The sequence below is a fragment of the Anabrus simplex genome, chromosome 2 (genome assembly GCF_040414725.1).
Source record: "Anabrus simplex isolate iqAnaSimp1 chromosome 2, ASM4041472v1, whole genome shotgun sequence".
Taxonomy (NCBI): Eukaryota; Metazoa; Arthropoda; class Insecta; order Orthoptera; family Tettigoniidae; genus Anabrus; species Anabrus simplex.
In genome coordinates, this window is record NC_090266.1 from 1120950537 (window position 1) to 1120977886 (window position 27350).

Here is a 27350-nt window from a genome sequence, read left to right on the forward strand (position 1 = left end):
TTAAGTTCCTACCAATCACAAGTTTCTTCTTTGATTTGATGTGTAACTTTAAGCGACCCAATAAAATTAAGTGGGTGTGGCTGTTTTATTCATGAAAGGTCTTGAACTTTCCCCGAGGGTATATAAATTGCTGATTTTCACGTCTCCTGGCCACTTGATCAACATCTAACCTAGTGTATGGACGTGTAGCAGGAGGCGGGAGGTGCCTCTTTCATCAGGCAGCAGATCTTCAGTAAGGTAATGGCCGTTTAACATCTTTATTTCTTGCTAGCTCAGCAGTTTAACCCGCGGGAAAGGTCCGAAACCTTTACAATGTAACCTATCTTTCCAACATATAATTTTCTGCCGTTTTATGTAAAAACTTCATAAAATCTGTAAGTGTAATTCGGGGATAGAGAGTGATTTACCCTATCGAGCTCCCCTTCATTTTGGTTTGAGGTGACTACGTTTTGGTAACTGGTTCTCTTCCTTAACGTTTTAAATCTCTTTCTTATACTGGTCACCTCGATATTTGGGAATAACCCCTGTGTCATTGACCTAGTGCCTTTTTAGGTTTTAAGCATGCATGTGTAGGAGCGCAAATACAGGCCTCCATTCCTTTTGGTATCATGGGCCATTTACTTAACCTGTTCTTTTTCTGCTAAGGCCCAGTAGGTTGGGTACAAGATACCCCCATTTCATTTTGTAAGTGGTGCCTTAATGGCGAGTAATTGTAAAGTCTACTGTTGCCTTGAAGAGGCTTGAAAAACTGAGAGCGTGTCAGCTCTTTTCTTGTGTTGTAAAAGTGCCTCTGGGAGGCCTGATATTGTAATTGGGAGCAAGCGCTCCATGTATCAGGGGTTTTCTGCCCTTTTTAACAAATTGTTCCTTGGTTAAAGTTGAACTAGGAGTTCAAAAGTTGTAAAGCTAGGGGCTGGTAGCCCAAGGGTGTCTAGGATTTGAAATCTTGGATTTTTCTAAGCCTTGTTTTTTTTATTGCTATATCATGGTTATACCACCTAGTGACAACTTGTTAAATTTTGTTATTCTTGCTTGTTAAAACTCAGAAAATATAACCTTTGTTAAAAATTTAATTTAACTTTGATTTGGTAGTTAGACCCATTTACCCGGGCACCTTCTTTCACCTCTGCTGATCCACCAAACCACGGTAACAGGTCACAATGTAAGTGTATGTTATTATTATTTGTTTTGTGGATTACCTTGTAAGTAGGTGTTTTCAACGACATTAACTATAAAATTATTGATGTCTAACACAAATATGTACATATTATAAAAATTTTGTCATAATATAAAATATACGCATCCATACTTAGAAACCTGACCAGCAAGTACTTACTACTTCTGTAGCTAACCACTTGCTGAGCATCTTCTGAAGAATAGCATTACATTCCTTGGGATTCTGCGTGAAGGTAGGTCGCTATCCCCTTCAAGTATATGACTGAAAAGAAAAGTTTTGTTTTGGTTGTATGTAATATGCGACGTATGTTTGTTTTGTTTGCATACGTACATTTTGGCTAATAGATATCTTGAATATTCATGATTTCTTTTTGACAAAGACAAAGACAAAGACACCTCCGTACAGACCATGAAGGCCGTTGGAGGAGTGGAAGGTAATGGCTTCCACCATTGTTAACCACGGCACGTGATGGGGTAGAGTGGTTAGTTCTACGCCCGGCCGTCTTTGCCCCCAGGAATTAACCTGGTACTCATTTTTGGTGTAGGCTGAGTGAACCTCAGGGCCATATGCACCTCCAGAAGTGGAAATACCGTTTCTTAAATTTTACGACTTCCTGATGGGGATTCAAACCCACGTCCTTCCGGACGAACCAAGCACGCCTTTACCGCCTCGGCCAGGCAGCCCCTATTTATATGATCAACATATTGATAGCGTGCATACAAAGAAGAGACAGCTTATTGACGTGAACTAAAACCAACTGAAAATTGATGTCTTAGAAAAATACGAATTATGCTAATGTTGAAGTTTCTAAAATATGTTGTAATGGAGAAATCATTCTGAAAAAAATAAAGTATATTACTTAATACAGTACTTATTAACATTGATTTAAGAGACCTGCCATCTATTATGCATTTAAGTTAAACAATAGCACTGACAGTTAGAAAGATGCAAGTGCGGCTAACAACTGCAACGATAGCCGAAGTTTTAAAACATTTACATTAGCCGATGAAGGTTAAAAATAAAGAAACACGTATTCTTTAGTTTTCGGAAAATACGATTAAGGGGGGATAAACGAATTGAAAAATGAGTTGAATTTTTTGTTTGAGGATACTTATATCTCGAAAACGAAGGATGTTAAACGTGAGGAACTTCATCTTATTTGCTCGTATTTGTATTGAACAAGGTGGAACCTACAAGATTTTTATTTCAATTGCAACGAAGGATGTTACGGACGAAAAAAATTGTATGTGTATTTTGTGGCAGGGGAGGGGGGTGGAATCAACTTGGGGGGGGGGGGGTGTAAAAGGAGTTGGAATTCTTTTTATGAGGATAAAGATACAACCTATGACAATAATGTTCGGTGAATAGTCCTCTACTGTTAACATGGATGAACAATGCACAACCGTGACCTTACTCTCCTTCGGAATGGTCCCCTCCCATAACTATGCACTGCTGACATTGGCGATACATCTCCTGGAAACTTTGCAAGAAGGCTTCCTTTGGGATGGTGTTCAAAAGCCTTGTCACGTTTCATTGGATGTCAGGAATATCGTCAAATCTCTTTCCTTTCAAAGCAAGTTTGATGCGTGACTTTTCGACTCTGACCTTTTTCCAATGAGGAGATCCCAGAGAACATCATTCTATGCTTTGCCACTTCATTTCAGGATCGTACCTGAGACACCACGTTTCATCCTCAGTGACAATACAGTTCAATAAATTTGGTGTCGCATCTGCCGTTTGACAATATCCTGTGAAGCCTCTAAACGTGCCTGCTTCTGATCGTCAGTCAAGTGATGTGGCACAAGACGAGAGAACACGTTTTCCTCTTCCCTAACTTCTGAGTTATGATTTGTCGCACAGATTCACGGTTAATCTGCAGTTCATCTGCTATCATGCGCACAGTTAATCGCTGATCATTCGTGATTAATGTCCTCACCTTCTCATTGTTTTCGTCACTGATGGCAGTCGCTGGTTTTCCGCTACGGGGGGTTGTCAGAAACACTTTCCCGGCCTCCTCGAAAACGGGCAAACCACCCATACACACACTTCAAGGAACGTACTTGATCTTCATAAACACGTACCAGCAACACGTGCGTTTCTCTCGGTGTCTTGCCAAGCTTAAAACAAAACTGTACATTGGTCTTTTGGTCGTTCAGGTTCCTGTTCACAGTTCAGAACCAACGCACTAAACACGCACTGTGCCAAACAGGTCTTACACGGCACACACACGATGCTCAACTGAACAACGTTGTGAGCAGGTGGTCAAATCCTGCTACACAATTAGAAATAGGAAAGGATTTCCACCTATCAATACTTGTTTATTGCACTTATTATGCTACAGGACTGCTTTCGACCCCTTACATAAGGTCATCTTCAGCTGAACCATACATACATATCTATATGATGAAGCTATGATTAAGATTGTATTGTCAAAGGAATGCCATATGATAATAAACATTTGGTCACATCCAAATGGGGCATATCGTAACGTGAACTGGCGTATATGTCATTATGTGCAACAATGTAATTGTATGTCTAAAAGAGTATGTTTAAGGTCTTAAAATTAGTTTATAAAACATATCTCTACTTAAAAATAACATAAATATATATGTACAAGATGAATACAATATATAAGAGCACTTCATGCACATGAACGTTCGTGTCTTGCTTGTTGTTCAATTCACCGGCTGATTCCAGAGTTCAAGTCTTATTTACACAGTTGTACACTCAACTGCTGTTCCTGGAGTTTAAATGATATGGTTTGCTTGTAAAATTGTATGAGTAAAAGATTTTGTCTTCACGTATATACATAAAATAAAACACTTTCCAATTTTAAAAAAGGTGCCAGACGTATGGATGGAATTAGGCTAAAATATGTTCAGCTCTGCTGTGTGTGTTGCCTTATGTTAAAATCAAATCATGTTGTCCTGTGGTGTCCATAAAATTTGAGTGACATTGGGTTCAAAGTAGTGGCTCCTTTCCCATTTGTAGCTGTGCAGTGATGTTATATTTATCTGTAGAAGATAAGATTGAGCTATGAGTGATATTATGTTGGAGGAATGTCTAAGGGTTGTGTGTGTTAATTTGAATATGTACTTACTGTTGTTGGTGTGGCTGAGTTGTGTTTGATATGCAAGCTTGTTGTGTACTACTTCGTGTTCTTGGGCTCATACTAGCTGCTGTGAGGGGAAGGGAAGGAGGGGTAGGGAGAATTGCTGTTGTGGGGGTGGGGGTGGAGCTGGGTGTGTTGTTTGATGTTTTTCTGTCGAGTCGCATTCTGTTTATCGATTATCTTAAGGTAAGAGTTTTTTAGGGCAGGGATAACTGTATTGAAGATGATGTTAGTTTTTCTGTGATTTCATTTATGTTGTAATTTGGATTGGTATACTGATCTAGAGTGATGTAAAATTCATCTGTTATGTTGAGCAGGGGGCCTTTGGGGTTTATGTTCAGGATTTGCATGTCGTTCTCAATGTTTGTGAAACTGTGTTTATAGTCTACGACATGTTGCCCTATTGAGGAAAAATGATAGTGTTTTACTGCGTTTATGTGTTCATTATATCGGGTTAGGAAGTTTCTACCGGTGCGTCCGACATAGCTTGTCTCACAGTTATTGCATTTGATACGGTATACCCCTGAGTGGTTGCATTTGTTGTTGCTGTTGATTGTCCTGATGTTGGTACTATTGTGTGTAGTTCTAAATGCTATTCTTAGGTTATGTTTTTTTTTAATGTTAGTTATGGAGTATATGTGTACATTATTGAAGGTGAATAGTGCATAATCTCTCTTGGATTTGTCTGCTTTTGTTAGTTTGGTTTTGGGTTGGGATTTTATTTTGTGAATGATTTTGTTGACCATTTCTTTCTTGTATCCATTGTTTTTAGCTATGTTGTGAATTAGTTGTAATTCTTTGTTTAGATCTTATTTTGTTAACGGTATATTGAATGCTCTGTGCATCATGCTGTAGTAAGCTGCTCTTTTGTGTGTGTTGGGGTGAACGGAATCTATTTTAATTGTATTTGAAGTATGCGTGGGTTTTCTGTATATTCTATAAGAAAGGTGGTCTTCACGTCTAGTTATCGTTATGTCCTAGTAGTTCAGACTGCGATTGTTTTCGGTTTCCATGGTAAATTTTATATGGGAGTCTATTGTGTTGAGTTTATCTAATATATCAGTTTAATTTGTGGATCTATTGTCGGTGATGACGAAAATGTCATCAACAAATCTACACCAAAAAAAAAAAAAATATTGTTTATTTTATTAATTGATGTGTGCTCTAAATGGTCTACGTAAATTTCGGCGAGTATACCAGAAGCGGGAGATCCCATCGGTAAACCTTGTTGCTGATAAATAGTATCATGAAATTTAAAGTAGTTGTTACTAATGGCAAAATTAAGTATTTAATGAACTCTTTTATTTCTAAAGTGCTTTAAGTGCTGTGACTTTTAAGATTAGAGTCAATGATTTCTATTATTCGTTTTGTGGGAATGTTTGGATACATGTTTATTATGGCAAATGACGCGAGACTGTGATATGGTTCAATGTTTAATCCTTTTGTTCTATTACAAAAATCTATTGAATTCCGTACTGTTTTATTAGCTGAGAATACGTAGTGCTTTTTGAGGAATCTTTGAATAAATTGTGAGAGTTTATAGGTTGTGCTTGCTCTGTAGTTAATAATAGGTCTCATTGGTATATGTTCTTTATGTATTTTGGGATAAGCTTTAGCAGTTGGTATTTGAGGATTCATTACTATAAGTTTAGAGGATTCTACTTCAGTTAAAAGAAAGTGTGTATTTTTTAATAAGGCTTTGAAGTTTCTTTGTATGTTATTAGTCGGATCTTTACGTTTGATGAGGAAAGTGTTATCTTGAAAACATTCTTTAGTTTTTGATATGTATTGGTCTTTGTCGATAATAACTGTGGTATTGCCTTTGTCGGCTTTCGTTATAAGTAGATTATTCTGTTTTATTTTATCTTTGAGTTTGTTTATGTGTGTTTTATTGGCTGAGTTACTGTTTTGGAAGTTACTGTGAATTTTGTCAATATATTGTGGGAGCCTTTTTTTTATATCATATCTGACTTCATCTCGTAGCTCGTGTGAGATTTTCTGTATGGCGTTTTCTATTTCGGTGATAGTGGTTGTAATGTTCTGGAAGGTTGATGTGTTACCCCAATTGTGCTTGGGTCCCTTGCTCAAGATAACAGTTATCATTTCGTTACAAGTCGTATTTGTGAGATTTTTTATGGGTGGGTGGAATTTGTGTTCAGTGATTTCGTTGGACAGGGTTGAAGAGTTTGTGTTCGGAATTTCGGTTTTTGGGTTTGGTTTGGATGGTTGTTTAAGTGCTTCTAATTTCTTATTTAGTGTATTCTGTTTGTTAGTGGCTAAGTTTTCTGTCGTGATCTGCTGAAAATCATCCCAGTAGCTGTGTGGTAACTCATTAGATGCCTTTAAATGTATTCGGTATAGTTCGTTGTTGAGACGTTGTTTTTTACGGTATAAAAACGTTATTTCTTCTTTCAGCCAGATTTTGTTTATTCTTTTTTGCGTATTACGAGTTTGTATGGTGTGCCTGTGTTTATTGTTATATTTTCTCAGGAATTTAGGTGTTAAGTCGTTTTTTAGACATTCCTTCAGAAAAGCAATGCTCTTAACCGCATTCGTTAGTTTGATCTTTAAGTTTCGATATATATATATGCGTTCCATTTTGCCTGGTTGGCTACGGTATCCTAATCTATAATCTTCATTTCCGTACTGACCTTATGTAAGGGGTCGAAACCGGTCCTGTAGCATAATAAGTGCAATAAACAAGTATTGATAGATGGAAATCCTTTCCTATTTCTAATTGTGTAATTCGTCAATACGGAAATGAAGATTATAGATTACGAAATCCTGCTACTACGCAGGTGCAGCGTTGTGTGTCGCCAGTGTTGCCGGATCGACCGTTCTGACTTCATTCACTGAAATTTATTGTCACAGGTTGTATTACACCCCGAAGGGGATTTTGACTGGGGGGGGGGGGGGTGAGGAATGATGACAAAAATATGCATTTATGTGAAAGCATTTGAATTAGGACCTCAGGCTGAGCAGCGGTCGCTTGGTAGGCCAAGGCCCTTCAAGGGCTGTAGTGCCATGGGGTTTGGTTTGGTATATGAAGTTAGGTGTTAAATAACAGAAGGTTTGAAACAAATGCAATCGCTCAGAGAGTTAAATATCCGAAAACAAATATACTCATTACTTCTGAAACGGTTTAACGTACGAAGACAAAATTCCAAATAGAGGTAATATTTTAAATCCTATGTATGCAATAGGAAATATTTTTTAATGTTCTACCCCCTAAAGTGTTAAATGAGTTTATCTCCATAAATGAAATATCGAACATGCATGATCCGGGATTTTAATTAAAAATATGCTAATATGATTCAAAATTTCATGTAGAATTCAAAAATGTGATCAGAATGTACAAATAATAACTCCAAACATTATAAAAATCTAAATAAAGGTACAAAAATGTCACGTGGCGCAAGTACGCGATCTCATTGGTCTGATGTCATCATACAGGTTGACTGAATTAGCAGCGGAAATAACACATAGTGTGCTGTGAGAAGCAGGATACACTCTGCGTACTTCTACTTTATGTTAGTGTCTGGTATAGTTAAATTCGAGGTCTATACATTGGATAATAATCTGAGTGGTATATTTTAGACTTAAAATAAATCCTGCACAGACAGTGAGGCAGAAAACTTATAAATGGTGTACAGTTCCGATGTGCAATAGCACATCGCATACCACATACAACCCCAAACAAATTGTTTTGATAAATGTTCCAAAGACGCTAAAACTAGGGAGAAATGGATTTTGGCGAGCCGGAGAAATGCTGGGGATATATCGGAAAAGTCTACAGTTTATTTTTTTTAAGATCATTTTAACGTATGTTGAATTTGTTCGAATTTTCAATCCCTTTTCCATGTCAGCTGTTCTAGTGGTAAAACTTTAAATTTTAATGTATGATGCTTCAATTACATCTTGGAATATGAAAGTAACAAACAGTGCATTAATTAATGCTGATTATTAAAGTATTCTCCGAACCTAACCTATGTTTTGGGTCATCCATGTCAAGGTAATAAACAAAAGGGGTTATAAACCTTATTGACAGCTCTAATTATACCAATTTATCTTGGCATGAGACAGTTATTTATGTCCTTACTGAAGAGCTTACATATGTAAAGAAATTTAGGCTATAGCTAAATACTCTATAATATTTAAAAAAAATAGGTGTGTACATCATGAAAGAAAACAACGTGAATTTAACAAATGTATATCTCTACACAAAACCAATGCTTGTCTGTTGGGGGTCTTAACAATGCTCAATTATAATAATTATCATAATATTAATGCAATAAATACCATAATTTCACACAGGTGAAAACAGTGATGTTGGTGTTTAAAATATTATCCAACTTAGCCTAAGTTTTAGGTTATACAAGCCAAGTCAATAAACCGAAGGGTAAAAATACCGGGCGAGTTGGCCGTGCGTTTAGGAGCGCGCAGCTGTGAGCTCACATCTGGTAGATAGTGGGTTCGAACCCCACTGTCGGCAGCCCTGAAGATGATTTTTCGTGGTTTCCCATTTCCACACCAGGCAAATGCTGGGGCTGTACCTTAATTAAGGCCACGTCCGCTTCCTTCCCATTCCTAGACCTTTCCTCTCCCATCGTCGCCATAAGACCTATCTGTGACGGTGCAACGTAAAGCAAATAGCAAAAAAAGAAAGAAAGAAAGAAAGAAAGGTAGAAGTCACAGCACCCAAAGACATTCCTGTATTGAACGACTAAAATGTCACCAAGACACTTTTCTTGCGTAATATGCTCAGCTCGTTAAAAGCCAAATGTAATTAATGTTACTGGCTTTACACCCTGCTAACTACTTCTACGGTTTTCGGAGATGCCAATGTGCAGGAATTTAGTCCTACAGGAGTTCTTTTACGTGCCAGTAAATCTACCGATACGAGGCTGACGTATTTGAGCACATTCAACTAGCACCGGACTGAACCAGGATCGAAACTGCCAAATTGGGGTCAGAAGGCCAGCACCTCAACCGTCTGAACAACTCAGCCTGACTTCTGAAAACTAGATGAAGTCATATTTATCTGGATCTTTATCATGTTTAACTTTTTCCCTCCACCAAGATATTCAATGATTCTCTTCCATGGGCCCTGGAAGTGGGTAGGCCAGTTGCCCCAACCATAAATATATATTTTTTCGGGAATGAGAGATTATAGACCTATAGTACTATGATCTTTCTTTCCTTCTTTCTTTCTTTCTTTCTTTCTTTCTTTCTTTCTTAATCAGTTTATCCTTCAGGGTTGGTTTTTCCCTTGGATTCAGCGAGGGATTTCACCTCTACCGCTTCAAGGGCAGTGTCCTGGAGCGTGAGACTTTGGGTACGGTGATACAACTGGTGAGGACGGCCATTACCTCGCCCAGGCGGCCTCACCTCCTATACTCAAAAGATGCCTTGTTGGAGGATGGGAAGATCGGAAGGGATAGACAAGGAAGAGGGAAGGAAATGGCCGTGGCCTTAGGTGCCTGGAGGAGAAGTGGGAAAATACGAAAAACCACTTCGAGGATGGCTGAGGTGGGATTCGAAACCCCTCTACTCAGTTGACCTCCCGAGGTTGAGCAGACCCCGTTCCAGCCTCGTACTATTTGTTTTCAACTTTCATGGCAGAGCTGGGAATCGAAACTGGGCCTCCGGGGGTGGCAGCTAATCACATTAACCACTACATCACAGAGGCGGACTAGTACTACAATGCTACCGATATGTTTATGTTAGTGCTGAAATCCGATTTCTTACTTTACAAATGCTGAAAGCCCGAAAATGTAATGGTATTCTTTAATATGGGAATCAGTCTAGAAGGAAATATTGAAAGTGATGTGATTTCTATCCAGGTTCCTTGTTATCCTAATACTATGAGTTATAGTACATTACACGTATATAAAATATGCCACTTACAAACTTGCTTTTTATCCGCGATTTTCTGTGGCCACAAAAGTCATTATTTTTCAAGAATGATGACATCTACACATGGTAGATTGTCTAACTGTGCTGTTTTCAACCTTGCTTCTGTCATTTTGAAGTTATTCGCGATCATGAATAATAAACAATCGGTTTTTAGTAACGGCTGATGCACAATGCCTGGTAGAGCTGCATGCGGTACTGGATCGTGACGTCACAGCGCGCCGCTTGCGTCAGAGGCCGTTTCACTCGCCTTGCAGATAGGCACTTTTAAATATTTTTTTAATGGTAGAAAGCAAGGCATCTTACCACAATGTACTACGTTTATGTGCTATTTAAATGGTGTACTTTTCAAAAAAAAATTTTGAAAATTATGCATGTTCCCTATTATTCATCCCTCCAAAACCGTTTGACATACAAAGTTGTAATTTTACGAGGGGAAGGGTCTTCTTCTATGTCCTAGGTGTAAAATATCGTAAACTCCAAAATATTTCTCCCCTAAGGGGTTTAGATAGTGGTTGACTCTCATAAACACAATATCCATCCTCTTGAAACCGTTTCAGGCAGGAACGTAATTTTTTTTAATGAAGGGTGGTCTTCTATATCCTATATGTTAATAAATATCTAAAAAAATTCACCCCTTAAAGAAGTATTCCTTCCTCCATTACTGTTCGACGTACAAAATCAAAATTTCACAGGTTGGTCGCTTTTACATCCTAGATTTTAAATAAGTTAGGGTTTAAAACATTCAAATTCTTCTGTATGGGGTTCAAATGAGTGTTACATCAAAAAATAATCATTCCACCAAAACCGTCTGACGTACGAACTGAGGGCTATTTTACTGGCTCGGCTGATAGTGGACTCACCAAAATGTAAAACTTTGATTAATAACTTTCAGCCTTGAGGAATTCCATTCCTAATTATTACAGGGTTAGATAAAGCTTCGTCTACTCTTCTCTAAGATCTATTTTCTAAAAATATAGCCAACCATTCAGTCACTCTTTTGTCAAGTCCAACTGCACTCATTTTTGCCTGTAGTCTCCCATGATCCATAATACCACATGCCTTAGACAGGTCACACGCGATACAGTCCATTTGACCTCCTGAATCAAAGATACCTGCTATATCTTGCTGGAATCCTACAAGGTGAGCTTCAGTGGAATAACCTTTCCTAAACCCAAACTGCTTTCTATTGAACCAGTTATTCATTTCGCAAACATGTCTAATATAATCAGATATAATGCTTTCCCAAAGCATACATTCAATGCATGTCAAACCGACTGGCCTGTGATTTTCAGCTTTATGTCTATCACCTCTTCCTTTTTACACAGGGGCTACTACAGCAAGTCTCCATTCATTTGCTATAACTCCTTCATGCAAACAATAGTCAAATAAGTACTGCAGATATGGTACTATATCCCAACCCATTGTCGTTAGTACATCCCCAGAAATCTTATCAATTCCAGCCGCTTTTCTAGTTTTCAACTTTTGTATCTTATTGTAAATGACATTGTTATCCTAGGTAAATTTTAATACTGCTTTAGTATTTGTCACCTCCTCTATCTGGACATTATCCTTGTAATCAACAATCTTTACATACTGCTGACTGAATACTTCTGCCTTTTGAAGATCCTCGAATTTAATCATTCAAAAATATTTCAAGTTCCCTACAGGAATCTCAATCTGTATCATCTACCAATGTCAGACTAGTATTGCCAGTTATCAAGATCTAGAAGATCGTCAGTGAGTTCAAGAATTATTCTTGCACTTGTATTCTCTCATGGATGGTACTGACCATATACAATATCCTAACCACGACACACAGTAAATTTCCAAACATATCCAGAACTACAACCGCAATTTTGTAGAGTTTCATGCCAAATCTGCTGCATACTCAACTTAGTTGTCCTTCCAAAGGAGAAGAGATTCATCTCAAAAACACTTTGCTCAGGAATATAGCACATTCTAACCTAATCAAATTAGTGTTTTCATTTCAGCAGCATTTGTTCATTTCCAGCTTCTGACTGGGATCACGGTTTTCAGTTAGGGTTAGCAGATAAAAATTGGCTTGCATACAAAGTAAGTAAAAAAAGGGAATATACCATCATCTATGAATGGAAAATAAAGCAAACGCCTGAAAAGCCTTACATCTGATATGTTTTTGACATGCTCTATTGGTGAAAAATATCTAATTCCCTCCATGGGAATTTAGAATTTTCCATTCGGAATTGTTAGGCGGGCAATGATTCCATTGTGGAGATTTATCTCCCGTATGCAGTTATCAGACTGTGCCTCATAAATAGGCTTCTGATAAGCTTACCTGCATACACCCAGCGTCAGTGGGTAGGGTCTGACACATCCCACTCTGACGAGTCTAGTGTCAGACCTAAACGAAACGCTGGTTAATAGAGCAAACGCCTGAAAAGCCTTACATCTGATATGTTTATGATCATCTATGAACACACCTAAGTACAAATCCACACTATGTACATAATTTAAGTGTCTATTTTTTGTACGACCAACCTGTAAAAGCAAATCATGGTCTTGGTGTACCATCTGCAATGAATTGTGACAGCTAAGTCACATTCTCAATGTCATCCTTATCACTTGCTTCGTCGGAAACCACTTCACTTTCACTTTCTGGACCACTTTCACTGCCCTCTTCTTTATTCTTTATTTGCTTTACATCGCACCGACACAGACAGGTCTTATGGAGACGATGGGACAGGAAAGGGCTAGGAGTGGAAAGGAATCGACCATGCCCTTGAACAACGTAAGCCCCAGCATTTGCCTGGTGTGAAAATTGGAAACCATAGAAAAACCATCTTGAGGGCTACCGATGGTAGGGTTTGAACTTCTGTCTCCTGAATGCATGCTGACAAGTATGTGACCCAAACCATGCAGCTACTCGCTCGGTTGTCCTCTTCTTCAGTATGATCCAATCATCATCATCATCATCATCATCATCATCATCATCATCATGAGAAAATGTCATCATCACTCTCTGCATCTAGGACTGTAGAAATACCTGCACAATCAAGATTATTTACTTCAGGTTTGGAAGCCATGTTCCTCGTCATAAATGGCTGCGTGGGAGCTTCATGCAAGCCGCCAAAACAAATATATATTTTAGGAGGCTGTGACAACAGTACAAATCAATATGCAGTGTGATCTCGTGGAAAACACATCAACCAATATGGTAGATGCCACGGAGACATCACATGCCATCACTTCCAAGAGAAATCCGAAACAAATTTTACTATCAACTTATTCTGTCATACCCATCATAAGAGCCCAACACAAATGTGGCTGAAGATGATATACCCAGTTAAGGGTTAATGATGATGTACTCCTGTGCTTTCTCTCTTCTCTCCGGTAGAACTAGGACCACCATGCGTCGTTCGTGGCATCATGCCAGCTCGCTTGTTTACTGGTAACTGTCCGGTGATGTCATCGGCTTTCACAGATCAAATGGTTCAAGAAGATTGCAGTAGAAATGTTACTGGAGTCCATGCGGATGAATGTAAGCCAGCACAAAATATCAGTAAAGATTCCAAGAAATGCTGGTTTCACGTCTATTAGGCTTGGATGAAAAAAGTTTATGGAAACAATAAATGCCAACGAAGATCATGTTGAAGAAGTGCTCTCTAGTGATAGAAGACAAGAGTGTTGTCGTCTGCTATGAGAAAAACCAAGCAGAACTGGGTTGCAAAAAATAACAACTTGAAGCAAATTCCAATGTTTGGTTTGCCAAACATTTTATTATTTGGCCTGTTTTTACCATTTACACAAAACAAACCAAGTGTTATGGAATCTAAGGATTCTGTAGCAATATTTTGCACTCCACTGGTGTATTTCTGTACCACTGTATATTTTTGTTGAATATAAATCTATTAGTTTTCACAAAACAATATTCAAATGTAGACTAAAATAATAATTTTTGTACCGACTTGTACAGGAAACATGTTGCAATGTTGTCTATTCAGAACAATATATATAAGGTAAAATTGTTTTGGGTTCCCCGGACTATTATCTTTTGAAGTTATCTGTTATAAACCCATCTGCTTTGCCTTGCCAGTTGGAGTCAGTCAACAACACTGGCACACTAATAGACTAATAACACAAATACTCAAGTTAGAACGCAGTTTGCTGTTAACAAATAAGTATAAGTCTTATCAAGACAAAGACTGATATTCTTCTTGCTTTCATAATAGCAACCTGCGCCTTACTGCCGACATGGATATATTAGCCTGGTAATTGTCTGGTAATGGAGTATGGTCTCTGGAAAGGCCTGCTGCAGTCTTTCTGGCTGATGTCCATAGGTGAGGACAGGGCCCTAACTAGGATGTCACAAATATCCAGTCCCCGATTCGGAGGAGAAAAAAAACAATCAAAGAGGATAGAATTGAATATGATGTAACTCGATGAATTTCGGTACCAAGCCAATAGGCACTAGTAGTTTCAGTCCCCAATCAGTGACAGCGCCACAGTGCGCATTTTGTGCAATACCTCACTGTTATTATCAACAGATAGCGCAGAGAAGTAACATCCGGCACAGTGACGCACATCCGGTTATGCTTACAGCTCCCCTCCCCTCCTTTCCTCTGCCCCACCCCCATCCTTCCGTCGATTATAATGCAGTTCTACTACTTCCAGGCCCAATACATTGTAATTCATATGTTTTTATTTCCAAGTACTTACTATGTTGGAAATAATGGTCTGATACCTCTAATTCGTATGACATACTATGTTACTGAGAACATAACCTCACACCTCAAAGCAGCTTTAACTTCAAATGAATGATTGACACATTAACAAAAAGCTGATATTATAACAAATACGAAATCCCTTCAAAAGCAAGACAGCAGAGCACACCATATGCAAGACAATGGGGTATCACATCAATATCCAAGTACCACATGAAAATAAAAATAACAGAATTAAATGCACTGAGACAGGAAATACACTGAGCGGCACGAAAAACGCAACACCCAATAAATGATGTGTAATTATCTATTTAATCGAAGGGAAGCACTTCAACCATTGTTTTTAGACGGTGCATGCTATTGGCATTGCTTTGCGAGTAAACAATGAAGTGTTGATTGTTTATTGCACTAGCCTCAATTGTTTTTTCCCGCGCAACCTGGAAAACACATCGCTGGATGTGAGCCAATAATGTTTTCCCGCTCTTGTAGCGCTTTCCCCTTTCAATCACACGTGTTTGTAGGATCTTTCTGTGATTCTCTTAATCAACTTTCTGGAGTAAACATGCCGTTAAGCCCTGAACAAGCTGCGAAAGCTGTTGCTTTGTTGGAAGATGGTCGCAGCATGCATTACGTTGAAGAAGTGTTGAGTACTACACCTTCTACAATTTCCAGAACCGTACGAAGGTACAGGGAAACTGGAGGCTTTGCAAGGAGACCAGGATCAGGCCGGAGAAGAGCAACATCGGAGAAAGATGACCGCTTCTTACAACTTCAAATTCTCCGCAATCGTCACACCACCGCTATTGAAGTACAAAATCGACTCCACCAAGTTCAAGGGGTCAATGTTAGTGAGAGAACTGTTCGAAAAAGACTGGAAGGAGCCAATCTTCAGTCCAGAAGACCTGCTACAGGACCGGACCTCACCAGAGAGCATAGCACAGCTCGACTGCGTTTCGCAAGGGAATATCTTGGCTGGACAGTACAACAATGGGATCAAGTATTGTTCACCGACAAGTCACGATTTGGCCTCCGATCACCTGACGGAAGAGAGAGGGTCTGGAGAAGGCCAGGGGAAAGGTATTCCCCTTGCACATTCTCATCCAGGACGCCTTTTCACGGTGGTTCTGTGATGGTGTGGGCAGGAATCAATACAGCTGCAAGGACGGATTTAGTCTTCGTGGAGCATGGGAGCCTTACCGCACATCGGTATGTGGAGGAAATCCTTCTGGAGCATGTTGTGCCTTTCGCTCCATTTATTGGTGATGGTTTTACACTAATGCACGGCAATGCACACCCACATGTTGCGAGAATTGTGCAGCAGTTCTTGGATGAAACAGAGATTCATGCTGTGGTTTGGCCTGATCGAAGCCCCAATTTGAATCCCATTCAGCATGTTTGGGACCAGCTGGGGAGAAGAGTCCGTCAGCGCTATCCAGAGACCCTACAGGACCTACGGAACGCCCTCCTGGAAGAATGGGAGATTATTCCTCAACAGAACATTACCACACTAATCAGGAGCATGCCTGAAAGGTTGAATGCCGTCATTGCTGCAAGAGGTGGCAATACACGCTTTTGAAGATGCGAACAGACGTCCCCGAGATAGTCTCCGAGGTATGTGAAGTGAAAGTGTGAAGTGTGTAACATTAAAACAGAGTGCATTTACCTTTATGAGCTTACTCAAAATTTCCTTGAAATGTGCATCTCTCGCTTAATTTGTTCAATTTGTTTATAATCGTCTTTTCTTTTCATTGTTAGACCGTTAGATAGGACCGTACCACAATATTCCATCATAAGATGGTGGATTAGTGTCATAAAAGTGTCATAAATTTAGAATAATTTTCAGTTTTTGAAAGAAATTGAAGTGTTGCGTTTCTCGTGCCGCTCAGTGTATATAGAACTACATTAATAGAACCATTCAGCTTTCAGCCCCTGAGGTGTACTCAAATAGGAAATACAGGATTTCAGAAGGACTGGCGAAGACGTATTTCTAATAAACAAGCACAAAGAACAAAGTGTTACCGGCACATCACAAGCACATGGGCACTTGGAATTCAAACAACACAAATACTGTAGCATCATGGGTACTATCGCTTAAAATCTATATAAGTTCGGAAAAGGTTAATCGATTGGGTAAAGTCGGATTCAGTGCAATCCAGCAATATTATTTCCATAATACTTGATGTGATACGACTAATTCTTTGTCAGAAGGGCCCACTGATTGAGGTTAGACTTTCAATACTTCACTTCGAGGCAAACTGCCTTTAAATATTAATATCGCTCATTTCATGCCTACTTGCGTGCCATCTACAGAACCTGTCTACAACTATCTACACGTTGTGAATGACCTCCAGTGCCATCTAAAATCGCCGACGGGAACTACCTGAAGCTAGCTACCGATTTAAACTATAAGCCCCATTCAACTTTCACTGGGGTGTAACCAATTAAGTTAAAAATTGCTGACCCAACGGCAAATTGAATCTGTGACCTCCTGGACCAGTTAGCTAAAGAGCCGCTCAAATTGTCTGTTATAACGATTAGGCAAGTTACATGGCCTTGACCCAGCCTGGGCAGCACTTGGCTGTGGATGAAAAAAAACTCCATGTACCGTATCTCATTGTAAATTCACAAGAACTGCATACAGGCTTAGGAATATCTGAGAACGGAAAATATACAATAAAATTGCTCCAACACTTTTAAATGCTCTACTGAAGCATTTCAGAGGGGCAATGTTACAGTAGTCATATTCCTTACGATTTGCTAAATATAAAAAGTGACTGAACAATTTGTATTTATAATAATAATAATAATAATAATAATAATAATAATAATAATAATAATAATAATAATAATAATAATAATAATAATAATAATAATAATATTTGGTTTGCGTCCCACTAGCTACTTTTTCAGTTTTCAAAGACACTGAAGTGTTGGAATTTTTCCTGCAGGAGTTCTTTTACGTGCAAGTAACTCTACCGACATGAAGCTGACATATTTGAGCACCTTCTAATACAGCGGTTCCTAACCTTTTCAGTCTTGTTACCCCTATGACATATCAGGGAAACTGATTTTATCCGCCTTTAAAATGTTATCGAAGAAAATGACACATGCATACACATAGCCTTTATTAACCATAAAACTGCTCAAAAATATACATAATTACAATTTCAATGTACTTCCTTAATCAATTAATGACAGTTAATGTGAGGGTTGGAAATGTTTTGCATTCGCAAATTTCTTAATGTTAGGCTTAGCTTCACTTAGCACGCATCTTCTGGCCTTTGTTTTTACTGTTAGTAAAGTTGAGAAACCACTCTCACATCTGTAAGTGGTAGATACACCAGCATTTCTTTATTCTCAGAGCTTTGTAAGCTATAATATGACATTCACCACCTACTTTTCACCAAAATGTACCAAGGTCATAATCTTGAAATTCGGCTTTGAAAGTGACATCCTCGCGTAGTCCAATAAATTCTACTTTGGCCGACACATCTTCGTCGTTAAAAACTTCAACATCAGTAAAAAATTACCTTAATGTCTGAGAATTGGATTGACGATTGTCCATATTGCATCAATGAGCCTATTACTGCTGATAAATGGCAGATCACGGAATTTTCGAACGTAATATTTTTTTCAGATTCGTCATTTGCCAATTGCTCACACAGTTGTGTAAACACCGTCATATCGTCAACTTGAAATATGCGTTGTTAAAGTTCCAATTTATGCAGAAAACTTGCGGCTTTATCCTGTGCTGTGAAGATTTTTGATTTCCTAGGAATTATATATTCAGACCACTAATTTCACTGAAAAAATCAGCAAGATACATCTGCATTTCATCAAATGTCAAATCTTTTATCTTTTCTTTATGAGTATAACTCTATTTCTTCACGGAGCTCATAAACCCTGTTTGAAACTTTCTCTCTCTACAACCAGCGTACCTCTGTGTGGTACAAAAGACCATTAAATTTGGCACCAACTTTACCGCACGAAACTTTGAATAATCCTGAATTCGTAGCGCTGCCACGAAAATGATCACAATTTTTACTGTCACACAACACACGTCTTAACAGCCAAAGTGTGTATCATGCAGTGATAGGATAAAACTTGAGGGACAACTTGTTTCACAAGTGCTAGTACAAATGCCAAACTAGCTTTGACCAGTCCAGTGCCTCTTCCTCAAAAAACTGTTTTAGCACTTTGAATACTTCTTTGCCGCAAGTAGTGGTGGGCAAATACTTGCAGAACAAGTATTCCTCTTTTGCACGGTGGTGTTTAATGTACTGAGTAAATACCACAAATTGCAAACACAAAGCTTCATCGGTTGACTCGTCCAGTTGCAGCGCAAACATAGAACTTTCTTTAATTTCAGAAATAATGGTTGCCAAAATGTCATTACTCAACTCTAAAATATGACTTTGAACTGTTGTATTGGAGAGTGATATTTGATCAATCTTAGCCATGTGTTGCTCACCAATAACGAGCAACACTGCATCACACAAACAACGTTTGATGAGTACCTCTTCTACAGTGTGCGTTTTCTTGTTCATAGCAATGCGATAAGCAATTTGATAGGAAGCTTGAAGAAACAATTCAGTTGCCGTATGTACATTTCCTGTGGAATCCAATCGCGAAGACTTCAGAACACTCTCTTTTCTCTTAAACAAATCAACTTTCTCAAAATGTTCTTTTAGTTTGCTCGGTTTCATGTTCTCTGTAATAATAATGTTATTGGCTTTACGTCCCACTAACTTCTATTTCGGTTTTCGGAGACGCCGAGGTGCCGGAATTTCGTCCCGCAGGAGTTCTTTTATGTGCCAGTAAATCTACAGACATGAGGCTGTCATATGTGAGCACCTTCAAATACCACAGGACCGAGCCAGGATCGAACCTGCCAAGTTGGGGTCAGAAGGCCAGCGCCTCAACCATCTGAGCCACTCAGCCCAGCTATGTTCTCTGTACTAAGAACTTTATTACACTGAGGCTTCCCTATATTCCTGTCAACAAGATTTTTGAAACCCCATTGTGGAAATGCTTCTTTATACGAGCGCATTTTTCCGGATGTAGAAGCCATGTCACCTAAAAAAATCGTTAAATACTGTTACGATATGAATGGACAAAAAAAAAAAAAAAAAAACATTAACTACTTGCTACTGGCTAACGACTTTTATTCTATCGTTCACTATGTTGCATGAAAATAACCTTAATTGGTTCACCAATAACAATATTAAAAAACTCATTAAAAGAATTGAGTATTATTGTATGTGTTTACCGACAGAAAACACAGAGTTTTTTTACAATGGGGCTTAGGATCTTCAATAGTATGCACACTTGTACAACTTGATACTAAGTACAATGCAAAACAAACGAAACGTGCGAATTAGAGCTCGAGTAAACTTAAAATGAGCTGGCTTTGTCCGCCTCCTTCGCATGCGAGAAAGCAGGCACAGTGGCAGCAGCTTCTAGAAAGAGACAGAACACAGTGAAATGCTACCTGCCTACTCACGCATTGCCACGCTTTTTATTAGAGAATACGCAGCGCGAGAGAGCGCGAGCCCCGTGCCGCTGATCTGTCATTCTATTATCTACATAACAAAAATTACCATCATTATTATCCCCGCAAAATGGCTGTTTTACCTCCACAGGGGCAATTACCCCAGGTTCGGAACCCATGTTCTAATACCACCGGACTGAGCCAGGATCAAACCTGCCAAGTCGAGGTCAGAAGGCCAGCGCGTATTTATATTTATTAATAAGTGACCCATGCAGTAAAAGCCTTGTAAACACACTAGCCACATTATCTGGAATCATTATAAGGTTTTCATATATTGACAGATAGCCTGTCAAGAAAAATATAGCAACTAATTTGAGAGTAAGGAAAAACTTGGTCAACATTGTTCATGATAGCTTTTTCAAAATGTGTCAAATTCCTTTCTAGATATCATCCTTTCACTTCAAAAGACCACTATTGGATGACTTGTCAGAGAAATACTGGCCCACAATACCTATGCCGTTAAGAACGAGAATACTTCAATATATCTAATTGTGTATTGAACATTAGACAACAGGACATTTCCATTCAGAGATCTAAACTGAAATACTTCACTAGGTGTAGCAAAGATATACAACACTGATATTGTTCCTTAGTGATAATATAAGTTTCCTGAGCTATTAGGCCATGGTCCAGTTGAGTTCATAGTTCTCAATGTTTCATGTTTCATCACGGGCCAAAATTCTATTATCATCATGATGCTGACTAGGAAAAGCATAATAAATTACAATGAAAAGGTACATATATGTATAGATTGTGCTTTGATGACATTAAGGCATATTCCTCCTATATTGACTTACCTTCAAAACCTGTGCAGTATTACAATCACACTCAAGTTTGTTGCCACCCAACCACACAGCTCTCACAGCAACATTGCGATCAAAAGCATTGGAAAAAATATGTGTTGGTATCTGGAAAAAAAGGAGCAAAACATACAGAACATATAGAATATGAGGAACATCTACTCAAGGCAACACTCCGGAGATAAAAATCAATATTTTGGTAATTTTGGTGAAATTCATTTCATGAGTGAAACTGAAAGGATTGAGTTTCTTTTTTCTTGTCACAAAGTTATTCCGCTGAATTCAAACAATTTATCACCGTAATAATGTTTTGTTTGCCAACTGTAATTTTACATTTAAATCCCATTTTTCTCCCATAATATTCTGCCAAATGTAACAAAATTTGTATGGCATATGTATCACAACAAAATTTGTATGGCATATGTATCACAGCTATATTAAGAAACCTGCATATGGAATTTTTTATTTCAGAATTTTTTCAAGTAGAGGGATTTTTAACACATTGACTCCCGTAGGTGCCTTAAAGCAGATAACATTTTGCTAGTGTATTCTCCCGCATCCGCCTTAAGGCAGATAAGAACTTGCGCGAACGTTTCAAGTTAAAAACCGCGCTACGGATCATAGTTCCTCATAGTTCCTTCATTCTTTCATAGATGGTAGTTAGATGAACGTTCTGACCTTCATTAACATATGTCAAAACAGTAATTCCTGCCAAGAATCACCCAGCAAAAAATTGTTCTTCCTGGGCACATTCCAAGCCCACGCTCTTGCCTCGTGTTGTTGTGTTAGTGCCACTAGCAAGACACAGTATGGCGAACAGTAAGTTTATATCTGTTGAAGAGGCTATTGAAATGATTTTTAATGATGATTCTGGTGACAAACTCATCCCAGATTTAGATAGTGAAAGTGATGAGGACGAAACAACAGTGCGCGATAATACTAAAATACCAGGCAGTGTTCCTCTATCCAACACCTCTCCGAGCTATTCTCCCCTGTTACCCGGAGTTTTTAGGAAATGTAGGCCTAAATGTAGAGGTTCCAAACAGTGAAGATATAATGTCTTTTGTAAATATATTTATCAGTGACAGTTTTTTTGTGTATGTTTGTGAACAGACTAACTTATATACACAGCAAAGTTATCAGTAGCGCACCGCATCCATTCACTAAATATTCAATCTATCAAACTTGAAAACCTTGGTCAATGATTGAAATGAAACAGTTTATCGATTTGATGTTAGTTACCAGAAGTATACAGAAGCCAGATCTAAAAATGTACTGGACCGAAGATCCCGTGTTTTCAATGCCTGTATTTTCCAAGACAATGTTCAGGAACAGATTCGAAAGTATCATGATGTTTTTTACATTTTAGCGGTAGTAGTAACTGTGTAAACAGTGCAGACAAGCTCTATAAAATCAGGCCAATATTAGGAAAGCTTTCAGATCAGATTTCAGTGGTGTACAGTGCCGACCAAAAGATCGCTTTAGATGAGGGCATGCTTGCTTGGAGAGGATGGTTACATTTTCAAGTTTACAATCCATCTAAAATAACTAAGTATGGCATTATGGTTAGGATAGTGTGTGAATCAAAAACTGGGTATGTTTGCAAATTGCTTATTTATGATGCAAGTGGAATGGCCTTAAATAGTACTGTCCTTAAACTTCTCAGTCCATATTTAGACCTAGGGTTTACATGTATAATTATTACAACAGTGTTGTTCTTGCAAGAACCTTACGTGAACAGAATACTACCATTTGTGGGACAATCAGGCAAAACAGGGGAGTACCAAAGGACCTTAAGGACCAACAAAAATCCTTGAAAAGAGGGGAAATGACATTCAAATGTGATGGGGAAATTATTCTTTTCTCTTGGATGGACAAGAAAATAATCACAATGATTTCATCCATGCATTCTGCAGAAATGGATGAAGTCACTTCAAAGTTCGGCAGAAAAACAATGAAGCCAGTATCCATTGCAGATTACAATCAACACATGCATGGAACAGACACAGCTGACCAATACCTTGCTCAATATCCCTTCATGAGAAAAACTTATAAATGGCAAAAAAAGGTTTTCTTCTATTTGCTACAGTGCACCCTCTTCAGTTCTTTCCGTCTCTTTCATAAGTCCAATATCCAGACAAAAATTACCTATCTACAGTTCGTACGGACAGTTTCCATATATTATCTTGAAGGTCATGATCTTCCTGCCACTGTCCCAGTCTCAGCCCCGACCCAAGTCAGAACAGCCTCTCCAGCTCTCTCCGACACGTCATCACTAGCATCCACCCCACCGCATTCCATTCACGAGGCCTCCCCACGAAGAGCAGCAGCTAAAGATCCCCATCACGTCTGGAAGGAAAAATGAATGAACATATTCTGCACAAGATTCCACCACTGAAAACTGACCCTTACCCGACAAGAAGATGTAGAGTTTGTCTCAAGAAAAAAAAGTATGTGACACAAGGTGGTACTGCAGGAAGTGTGGCGCCCCTCTGCACTTTGAAACATGTGACACAAGATATCACACCTTAAAATCATACTAGAATCCGTTCCCCAGGTATGTTATAATTTTCACATGAATTCACAGCATAATATTGGAGTAGTAAATATTTTTGTTCCACAATGCAGAAGGCAGGACTATTAGGCAAGGACTTTAAAAAAAATAGCTGGGCTGGAGGTTCAAATGCCCTGGTTACTTCCTGGTAGTCAAAGTGTTAAGTCCAAAATTTTAGAACGTAAAAATTACACAAAATTTAGTACGATATATCTCCTTATATAAATTATGTACAGAAAAATCAATACGTTGTGCTTTTAAAAGAAGTATTATCTACCTTACGAATTTACATTAACATGTTAATTAGATTTCATGAAAAAAATGGAATTAAAAATTTCAAAAGAAAAATTTATTTTGGAAAAACTATTAATTGTATGTGAAAGAAATGTTTGTGATATCTCTACTTTTATGTAGGTGACTTTCCCACAAAGGTTTGTAAAAATCCATGCATTAGGTAAAAATATATTTTTATCTCTGGAGTGTCGCCTTAAGGTTTAGAAGTCTATGAATTATCAGATAGAATGGATGAGTTAGTTATCTTGTGATTTGAAGGGTAGCAGATAATCACTCTATCTGGAAAACAGACATGGCATCTAAATTCACAATTAAAAGAGCTTCAAGAGGAAAATTTGAGGAGATATTTTAAAAGAGTTTACTGAAATATGATTAGTGCCTTATTTCCAAAAGAGAAGCACATTACATGCCAAGTTATTTACATGAGACATCTCTAATTGGTACAATGAAATATATTCCAGTAAGAGATACTTCCAAGAAAATTATAACTGGCCATTTCTTTTTCCTTTTAGTTGCAATTCAAAAATAAAATATTGCCCCTATACTTGAAGTGTGCATGCATAGAACAATGAATATAGTACATTCTATTCAGATGTTGAGAATCTAGAAAATATTGGTAAATATGAATACACCAAATGACAGTGTTGATAATTTGAATGTATTTCATGGCAAATCTCTAGGAAGAAAATGCTGTATATCAAAAAATAAACTTCAGCAAAGGGTCTCCCAGCACTGTCATACACAATATGCAGCTACTGTTCAACAAACAAGAATAGATTTTAATCAGTGGAAATACATTAAAGAAAATAATATCTCTGAGAAGGTCTATCGGAGTGACCGACCACCCATCTTTCCAAATGAATTACTTTCAAATCTTCAGATATCCCAAAAATGTAAAGAAATAACGTGAAGTTAAAAATAACTGCTCTTAGCATCAAGCTGAATGCCACCTAAATATTGTTGTTGCACCTTCGAAACACACTGTGTGGCAATTTTTTACAAAATGAGTTGTTGTTGTTGCTGTTGTTTGAGTCAACACTGGTGTGATCCAGCCCTTCATGCCACCCTATCCTGTGCCAACCTTTTCATTTCTACGTAACTGCCACATCCTGCGTCTGCTCTAATCTGCTTGTTATATTCATACCTTAGTCTACCCCTACCATTCTTACCACCTACACTTCCCTCAAACACCAACTGAACAAGTCCTGAGTGTCTTAAGATGTGTCCTATCATTCTATCCCTTCTTCTTGTCAAATTTAGCCATGACGATCTCCTCTCACCAATTCGATTCAGTATGTCTTCATTCGTAATTCAATCTATCCATCTCACCTTCAGCATTCTTTTGTAACACCACATTTTGAAAGCTTCTATTCTCTTTCTTTCTGAGCTAGTTATAGTCCATGTTTCACTTCCATACAATGATAGGCTCCAGACAAAAGTCTTCAAAAACATCATTCTGATTCCTATATCAATGTTTGAAGTGAACAAAGTCCTTTTCTAAAGAACGGCCTTCTCTGCTTGTGCTAGTCTGCATATTATGTCCTACTTACTTCTCCCATTGTTAGTTATTTTACTACCCAAATAACAATATTCATCTACTTCCTTTAAGACTTCATTTTCTAATTTCATATTTCCTGCATCACCTGACTTTGTATGACTGCACTCCATTACTTTTGTTTTGGGCTTATTTATGGTCATCTTGTACTCTTTACCCAAGACTCTGTCCATACCATTCAGCAATTTCTCCAGATCTTCTGAAGTCTCAGATAAAATAACAATATCATCTGCAAATCTGAGGGTTTTGATTTCCTCTCCTTGGATTGTGATTCAGTTTCCAAATTCCTCTTTGATTTCCTTTACTGCCTGTTCTATATATACACTGAAAAGTAGGGGGTGAAAAACTGCAACCTTGCCTCACTCCTTTCTGGATTGCTGCTTCTTTTTCAAAGCCCTTGATTCTTACCACTGCCGATTGATTTTTCTACAGATTGTAGATAATTCTTTGTACTCGGTATTTGATCCCGATCACCTTCAGAATCTCAAGTAGCTTGGTCAAATTAACATTATCAAATGCCTTTTCAAGATCTACGAATGCCATGCATGTGGGCTGTCCTTCTTAATTCAATCCTCTAAGATCAGACGTAAAGTGAGGATTGCTTCATGTCTTCCTACGTTTCTTCTGAAGCCAAACTGATCTTCTCCCAACTCAGTTTCAACTTGTCTTTCCATTCTTCTATAAACAATACGTGTTAAAATTTTGTAGGCGTGAAATACTAAACTAATGGTGCGCTAGTTTTCATACTTGTCAGCACCAGCTTTCTTGGGAATAAGTATAACAACATTTTGTTGAAAATCGGATGGTACTCTTCCTGTCTCAAACATCTTACACACTAAATGGAATAACCCTGTCATGTTGGTTTCTCCTAAGGCAGTCAGTAATTCAGAGGGAATGTCATCAATTCCAGGTGCCTTGTTCCTATTTAGGTTTCTCAAACCTCTGTCAAATTCTGACCTCAAAATTGGGTCCCCCATTTCATCAGCATCAACAGTCTCTTCTTGTTCCAGAATCATATCATCTATGTCTTTGCCTTGATACAACTGTTGGATATGTTCCTGCCATCTTCCTGCCTTGTCTTCTTTCCCTAGAAGTCATTTTCCATCTCAGCTCTTAATATTCATACACCTAGTTTTCCTTTCTCCAAAGGTTTCCTTTACTTTCTTGTATGCAGCAACTGCCTTTCCTAGGACCATACAATCTTCAACATCCTTGCACTTCTCCTTCAGCCATTCTTCCTTACCTGTCCTACATTTTCCATCCACTTCAATATTTAATTGCCTGTATTCCTTTTTGCCTTCTTCATTTTTTGTATTCTTGTACTTTCGTCGTTCATCAATCAGTTCTAGTATCTCCTGAGCTACCCATTGCAATCCAAAACCTGGTTTCTGAATCTCTGCCTAATCATAATGAAATCTATTTGATACTTTCCAGTGTCTCCAGGTCTTGTCCACGTATACAACCGTTGTTTGTGATGTTTGAACCAAGTATTGGCTAGGATCAAATCATGATCAGTGCAGAATTCAACCAGCCGACTTCCTCTTTCATTCCTTTGTACCAATCCGAATTCTCCTACTGTTTTACCTTCTCTTCCTTGACCTACCACTGCATTCCAGTCACCCATCACAATTAGATTCTCGTCAACTTTTACATATTGTATTAAATCTTCTATCTCTTCATATATTATTTCG

General features: G+C 38.3%; 1 protein-coding gene across 2 annotated transcripts in view; it reads right to left on the reverse strand.

The window, feature by feature from the left end:
* The window catches only part of LOC136864736 (protein halfway), a 261173-nt gene that overhangs the window by 72511 nt on the left and 161312 nt on the right, over window positions 1-27350 (reverse strand). For both annotated transcript variants that reach the window (XM_067142079.2, XM_067142078.2), the window contains one exon: window positions 21254-21364. In XM_067142079.2, coding sequence (XP_066998180.1) covers window positions 21254-21364 — 111 coding nt within the window. The remainder of the gene's footprint in view (window positions 1-21253; window positions 21365-27350) is intronic.